The sequence below is a fragment of the Bison bison genome, unplaced genomic scaffold (genome assembly GCF_000754665.1).
Source record: "Bison bison bison isolate TAMUID 2011002044 unplaced genomic scaffold, Bison_UMD1.0 scf7180017864516, whole genome shotgun sequence".
In the NCBI taxonomy this organism is placed as follows: domain Eukaryota; kingdom Metazoa; phylum Chordata; class Mammalia; order Artiodactyla; family Bovidae; genus Bison; species Bison bison.
This window is the reverse complement of record NW_011495069.1, coordinates 8014304-8021899: the sequence shown is the minus strand read 5'-3', so window position 1 is coordinate 8021899 and position 7596 is coordinate 8014304. Positions and strand designations below refer to the sequence as shown.

Genomic DNA, 7596 nt, shown 5'->3' with positions numbered 1-7596 from the left:
TGAAGACGGTGGCCTTTCTGTGCGGCTTGAAGGGAGGCCACGGGGGATACGACCACAGACGTGCCTGCTGGGGGGACCAGGGTACGACAGAGGGGAGGGTCACACAGACCTGAGGCTGTGTGTCTCTGCGAGTTCTGGCGGCATGGCCCACAGCCTCAGTGCCTGTAGCAGGAAAGGGAGCGAGAACCACCTGGGCTCAAGAGAAGCAGTGTGATGAGGTAGAGCTGAGAGCCTGGCACAGCCACGGGCACTGAGAAAGAGAGCTCAGTTAATGGTGGCCACCGTTATCACTTCTACTTTGACTTCCTTAAATATATTTGGTCCAAACTGGCTTGTGCTCTGAGATGACCTCTAAGCCATCTATGCCCATCACCAACAATATGGTAACTGTCACTCAAGTCCCACAAAACCCAGAGAGGCAGAAAAGGGTGGTGATGGTTGTACCCTTTTCCCAGATGGGGAAACTGAGGCTCAAGGAAAGAAGTCACGGATCCAGAGTCATAGCCCCAGGCAGCAAGCCAGAGCTAGACCTTGGGTCTCCTAAGTCACCAAAACACACTTTCCACCAACCCCAATCACCCAAGCCACAGTGTCCTGAGTCCACATGGACAAGGTGTCTGGACCGCTTAGTCCCCAGCACTAAGGCCCACGCCTGGTTTGAGTTTAGCACAAAGTCTGCCAAACGAATAAATATCATGGCCTCATTTGAGAGGGCAAGAAAAACGACTGACATCCTTCCCAAGAAAAATATATGTGTGGCCATGTATATTTCAAGGGGTCACAGACCCTGGTTAGGGGCCTTGACCTATACCTTCAGAGACCTCTCCAGGGCTGAGCTCACTACGCTATCCAGAGATGACCTTGCACAGCCCATCGGCCAATGAAAAGAGGCCTGCCGGTTTCATCTGCGGGACCACAGACCACTGTTGCCCACGTCTGGGCCTGTGGTCACCACCGCTCCAACCACCCCAGGGCAGGGTCCGCCAGAGGCCGCTTCGGCCCAGTGCTCTTTGTATTTCAAAAAGAGAACATTTATTACTTTTTTTTTTCCTTTTTAGAATTCCTTTACAGCAACACCAAGTAAAGCACAAACTTATCTGCAGACACACAGGGAGCACACTGACTGCTGTTGGCTGGGGACCAGATGAAGACCCCACTGCGAGTCACACAAACACAGCACGGCCTTTCTCCAGGCTCCTGGACCCTCGTGCCAAGGGCGGCCTGTGTCAGGCCCAATCCCTGATGCCTCATGACACACACACGGGCTGACACCAAGGAGATGTGGGCTGCGTAGAGGGGCAGGGGGTGCGGGAGCTGGGCCAGGGCCACATTCTGATAGACAACCCCATCCACGTCTCACCCAGGCATTTCTGTCTGTGCTCTGATTCCAATGCTTAGGTACGCAAAATCTAAAAAAATGGGGTTTCCTAGGCTGGTGTAACTTGCTCCGACTACCACCAGGACTTCAAGCTTGGTAAAGCCAGGCCTGGGAGGCACCTGAGGATGGAGGGTGTGCTGGTGGCTTTGCCGGGAGCCCTGTGGGAGAGGGGAGGGGGGTAGACTTTGAAGACAGGCGGCTGCTGGCACCGACCTGGGGTTGGAGCGTCAGGAAGGAACTTCGTGATGCTTACGAAGTTTGGTTTTGTTTCACCCTCTGAATTAGCAGACTTCAAACACTTCCATTTTCACGGAAATCAACAGAAAGACAGTTAGCAGGGCACACAGGCTCATGCCAGTTCTGTGTGTAAAGGCACCAGATGGTTTGTTATGAAACACATTTTGGTCAGAAAATAGCTAGGGCTTTTTGGTTCCTGGGAGGACAACAAAGCTAGAGGAAAAAAAAAAAAAGGAGGTGCGAGTTGTGAGAGGTGGGGGTGAGAAGGCAGCTTTGGCACCAGATCTGGGTTCTACTCTTGACTCTTACTTCTTCCACACATGTGGTCTCAAGTTCCTCATCTGAAACTTGCGACCAAGGAGTCGCAGAACAAATCTAGGTGTTAGGTTTTGCGTGTCATCTCAGGAAGTACGGGGAGGTGGGGCTCAGACCCAGCAGCAGCACACGGAGGGGGAAGGGCAGGGTGGGGGCGGCCACACAGATGACCCCACTGTCGCAGGCAGACTCTAGGAGTCCGTGAGCAGCCAGTTACACTGGTTCCCAGCACTGGTGGGGACCCTCCACGGGGACTTTGGGCCCCTTCTCTTGGAAGAAGGGCAGAAAGAAAGCTCTACACAACACAGCACCATCGAGGAGCGGGGCCCGCACCTGTGGTAACTGCTCTAAAGTGCCTGCCACGTGCTGTCTTTGGTCAGGGGTTGCCCCTGTCTCTCTGAGCGCCCCCGGGGCCAAGAGCTCAAGCCCCAGCCTGCTGGGGCCTACTGGGAAGGCGAGCGGGACGAAGCGTCTTCTCCCGAGGCTGCGGGGCCCTCCCATGCTCAAAGGGTGGCAGAAACGAAGGACCCAGCTCCTTTCAGTAAGGAGCAGGGGCGCCTTCAGGGAAATCTGGGCCTTCAGAGAGAAGGGACGAGAAATGCTTTGGTCACCATCCTGACACCCACAGCGAGCAGCGCTCACACAAGAGAGGGCGGGAAGCTGGTTATCACACTGTGCTCGTGCCTGATGCCAAACCGGCTTCTGGAACCAGGAGTCACTGAATAAATATTCAAGGCATCTTTTAGTTCTTAGAGAAAGAATGGGGTTAAAAAAAAAAATATCTCCTTCCCTCTGCTTGACTGGCTGCAGCTTTGATCTTCAGGCTGACAGCGCTGCCGACTGGAGAAGGGTGGCCGGTGGGGGGAGCGGTCCAGCAGCTGGCCCCCATCCCAAATGTGGGGAGCTTTGGTTCGTCACGTGTCCCGCCAGCCCCAGGCCTCAGAAGTTGAAGAGGTCGTCCGGCTCGGCGCCACCGCTGTCAGGCTTGTCCCAGTCGACAGGCGAGAGGCACTGGGCGTAATGAATGTCCTGTGCCGTCAGTCCAGTGTCCAGGACCTGAGGGTTCGTCCGAGACTGGGCCAGCCTGCAAGGCAGAGCTGTGTAAGCTGGGGGCCCAGGCAAAGGACTGGTGGGGGCCCGAGGAGACAGTCCAACACCAGGGTCAGAAGCGAGAAAGCATGGGTGGGCAAACGGCAGGACTCGGGGACAAAGAAGAAAGACCCAGGATTTCCCTGGTGGTCCAGGGGTTAGAATTCACCTGGGTAAACAGGTCTGACCCCTAGTCAGGGAACTAAGATCCCACACGTGGGCAACTGAGCCCACGTGCCTCAACTACTGAGCCCATGCCCGGCAACGAAAGAAGTCACTACAGTGAGAAGCCTGCACACCACGACTAGAGAAAGAGCTCCTGCAGCAACGAAGACCCACCGCGCCAAAAATGATAAATAAAATTATTTTTTTAGAGAAAAGAAAGAAAGCCCCAGATGCCAGGAGAGGTGGAACCTCTCACCAGAGTCTACCCCTGAGGGTCAAGTTGCTCAGGAAACTGTGGGGCAGGCAGTGGCATTCCCACCACAGAGAGGCCAGGGCACCCACGGCTCTATCAGGAAGTGCCCAGGAAAGAGAAGAAAGGGCAGCTGTGCCAGGGCAGAGAGGGGCGTGCGTGAGAGGGGGCCTGTGGCAACCATGGAAGACCACTGGCTCTAACTACGTGTAACACAGCGCCGTTCACAAAGTATATTCAAAAAGGGGCACAATTAAATGTCAAAAAAATCCGGAGAGTTAATTACAGCCCACATCCTTAAAAGAATGTGAAGCAGTCGATGAATGAGGTGTTTACAAGGAGTTTTTAATAGCCTGGAGGAATGCTCCCGATATATACCAGCGTAGAGTGAAAAATCAGGATCCCCAAATACAAATATCATGAGCTGATCAAGGCAAAAAAAAAAAATGCATATGTATAGGATCAGCATGAGTTAAGCCCCAAAGTCTGGGCTGTGGGATTATGGGATGGTGTTATTTCCTGTTTAATGCTTTGCTGATTTTCAAAGTTGTTAATTAAGGGCATATGACACTTCAGTAATCTGGAAAAAGCAAATGAAAGATTTCCTTCAAACAGGAGGGTTGCAGTCAGCCAGGGAAGCAGGAGAGATGGCCACAAGAATAATGAAGGGGCCACACCTGCCGCTCCCCACCCCCACCAGTGCTGGGCCGAGCTTCCCACTGGCTCTGGCAGGAAGGTGATGGGGAACGGGGAGACGGCTGTAGGGGGCTGCTGGGGTCCCAAGGGAGAAAGGAAGGCCTGACTTGGGACCCTGAGCTGCCCAGGCCTCTCCTCAGCCCACCTTCATGGTGGTGTGTCCCCGAGCTGAAGGTAGCCATGGACCGAGATGAATCCTGGTAAAAAGGGGAAATGCACCAGCCTCCGGCTAGACCACCTATCTCCTGATGGGCTTCATTCCCACCTCAAGTCAACGCTGCTGCTGCTGCTGCTGCTGCTGCTAAGTCACTTCAGTCGTGTCCGACTCTGTGCGACCCCATAGACGGCAGCCCACCAGGCTCCCCCGTCCCTGGGATTCTCCAGGCAAGAACACTGGAGTGGGTTGTCATTTCCTTCTCCAATGCATGAAAGTGAAAAGTGAAAGTGAAGTCGCTCAGTCGTGTCCGACTCTTAGCGACCCCATGGTCTGCAGTGGATTTAATTTAACATTGCCTTCTCCCTGCCTGCCCCTTTCCATAGAGGCAAAACCTTGGGAGCAGAGAAAACCTGCACCAAAAGCCCATTTTTGAAGGCCACACTAGGCACAGGAAAAGCAAGCCAACCTGAGCTGCACTGCGCTCAATTCAGCTCAGACTGGGCTCAAGCAGCCATGAGCAAAAATAGCTTCGGATTTCACCAGCAAGGACACTTTAGCAGGCCTGGCTGAGCAGTAAGCTCCCCGCCCCTGGACGTATTCAAGTTGAGATTTTCCCTCTGGAGAAGGTCAGAATTCATGTTCTCAGACACAGCAAAGAGCCCTGGAAGCCAGCTCCCCACCCCACCCCCACAAGCGCCAGGCCTCCTTCCCCAGCATCAAGAGCCCAGCTAATGTTACCTTGAAAATGCTTCATCCAGGCCGTCATCCAGCTCCTTGGGGAAAACAAAGCAGGAGATGAGAGCCCTCAGAGCGGGAGCACGTGCCCACAGCCCTGGGAGGCTACGGGGACCGAACACGCAGGAGGACGGGCGGAGTCTGGCGGGGCCCTGGGGGAACGGACACAGGAAGGCCTCCCCCTGGCTATTGCCATCAGCAGCTCAGCACAGGGACCCAAATCTGGGATGGGAGAGAGGGCCCCTGGGTGCCCAGAGGCCCGGAGGTTCAGTTCCCAGCTCTGCCACAACTCGGCGACACCTTAGTGAGGCAAGTCACCGCTGCTCTTTGAGACTCAGCTTTTCCTTCTATAAAATGAGGAGATTGGACTGAATGATCTCTGTGGCTTTCCGGATCCGAGAGGGAGAGAGTGGGGGGAAGGTTTTCTTGCTTTTACCCACTTTCGAAAGCTGAGCCAGGATTCTAAGCTCATGAGGGATAGCTGGTGGCAGGAATCCCACAGCCTAGGTGGGAAAAAAAAAAACAAAACAAAACTGGGCAAGACTCCCTCCGCAGCCTCCTGAGGGACAGGCAGGTGGCAAGGCTGGCTCCCGGACCAGTTCACGGTGCCCGCTCGGGGGACTCTGGGTGGCCCCCAACAGGCAGTGGGATTTGGCAGTTATTCAAGTCCCTCGACGGTCCACATTTTTAAAAATTAAAGGGATGTTACAAGTAAAGTAACACGTCCTTCTGCAGTGGATCCTGGACCAGAGAAAGGACACTGGAGGGACAAGTGGAGAAAAGGGAATCAAAGCTGGTAGCTTACATAACAGTGCTGTGTCAATGTTAATGATTTTGATCTTTGTAATGCGGTTATGTAAGATGTTAACAATTGGGGAATCTATATGAAGGGGAACAGGAATTCTGTGTACTGTTTTTGTAATACTTCATGTCTGAAATTATCAATAAATGAATTAAAAATTTTTTTATTAAAAAAAAAAATCAGGTTCCTCGGGAAAATTCTTCAGGCAGAGGTCATGATCATCACTGAGGAAGTGAAAGAGCTGAGACAGAAAGGTCAGGGGCTTGCCCTGGGTCACAGAGCCAGTCAAGGGCCAGGCTGCCTGCCTGAGTCTCAGGCTCCTCACTCAGATGGCCGAGGGGGAGGGGGCGTCAGGAGAGGACGGCCCACAGTGAGAACAAGGGGGCCTTTGGCTGGTCCTGCAGTGGGCAGAGCTGGATGCTCGGGCCAAGAGGCCAGGCATTGTGAGGAGACAGTGCTGCTGGGAGCCAAGCCTGTTGGCGACACAGCCCTAGGTTCAGAGGGACATTGTTCATCTCCTACCCGGTGCCTGGGTGCTGCTAGGGTCAGGACCTTCTAGAGGCCTGCAAGAAGTGGGTGTCAGGGCCTGCCCAGGAGCTGCCGTAGAACCGAGGACCAGGCCGAGGCTCGCTGGATCTGTGGGGGATCCCCAGGCCCCATGACCACTCACCCAGACAACACTGCTGCTGTTTAAGGCTTGAGGCCGCGGTGGCTCGTCCGCTTTGGTGGTGTTGGCGCTGACCGTGGACAGCGGGGCCTTGGCCGTCTCTTCAAAGTCCAGCAGGTTCCCAGTGACGACCACTATGAGAGGTCAGGTACATCAGGGGGAGGGGAGGCTCCTGTCCTCAGCCCAGCCTCTGGGCCCCACCCTGGTGTCTCCTGGGCTGGTCTGGTCCTGACTCCCTCCTAGGGCATGGCCTTTCCAGGCCCATCACCCAGACCACCGAGACCCACCCTGGAACCTCCTGAGGCAGCTGCACAGCAGCCCACGGGGTGGGAAGCTCTGTCCCACTCGTGATTCAGGCTGGAACCCATGTTCACAACAGGCATTGAGGTTCTGTAAAGTGTGGAGGGAGAGACGCATACCCAGATCTCTTTATCTGCAGACGTCTGGACATGCACCTCAGCAAGTCACTTTTTTCCTTTACCTACATTTGCTAATTTATCTATAATTATTATTAGTTTAACAAAAAAATAAAAATTAGAACCTAGGAGTTGACCCCGGCCCAGGAGGGAGGTGGCCAGGGTAGGGGGGCGGTGCTCTGGATGAAGGGCAGGCCCCTTCCCCAGTTCAAGACTCACGGCTCTTCAACGAAGGGGCGCTGTCTTGGGGGCTCCCGCCCAGGACGTCTGCTCCCTCTTGGTTGGCTTTCTCCCTCTTCTCCTTCTCTGTGGGACCAAGCACAGCGTGTTGGGAGTCCCTGAGCCCGGCACTCCAGCCCTAGCCACCTCTGGGCAGGGGCAGGCTGTGGCCCATCTCAGGGGAGCCAGGTGTCATGTCTCCAGAAGCGAGGAAAGAAACTCGGCATATTTCATTTACTCAAGAACCCTGGGGGAGGGAGACAGCTGTTCCCAATTCTTCAGATGGAGAAACTGAGGCTCGGAGGTGCAGGGACTTGGCCAAAGCCACAAACCACGTACGTGATGAAGATGAAGTTGACTCCAGAGCCTTTTACCATATGCCCTGCCCCTACTGCTCAACTGGTCTTCTTCAACACCCCCACCCCCCCCACCCACTTGCTACATCCACAAACAAGACTCACCTTCCTTGG

The 7596-nt window shown here is 54.6% G+C and overlaps 1 protein-coding gene across 2 annotated transcripts in view; it reads right to left on the bottom strand.

Moving 5' to 3' along the window:
* Positions 1–1020: 1020 nt before the first annotated feature.
* Positions 1021–7596, bottom strand: part of LDLRAP1 (low density lipoprotein receptor adaptor protein 1) — a 26258-nt gene continuing 19682 nt past the window's right edge. The window contains exons 6-9 of one of the 2 annotated variants that reach the window (XM_010830076.1): positions 7127–7213; positions 6495–6625; positions 5026–5060; positions 1021–3014 (exon numbers count right to left, since the gene is read on the bottom strand). In XM_010830076.1, the coding sequence (XP_010828378.1) occupies positions 2870–3014; positions 5026–5060; positions 6495–6625; positions 7127–7213 (398 nt within the window). In that variant the 3' untranslated portion in view covers positions 1021–2869. The remainder of the gene's footprint in view (positions 3015–5025; positions 5061–6494; positions 6626–7126; positions 7214–7596) is intronic. The other variant, XM_010830077.1, reaches the window with a different exon arrangement.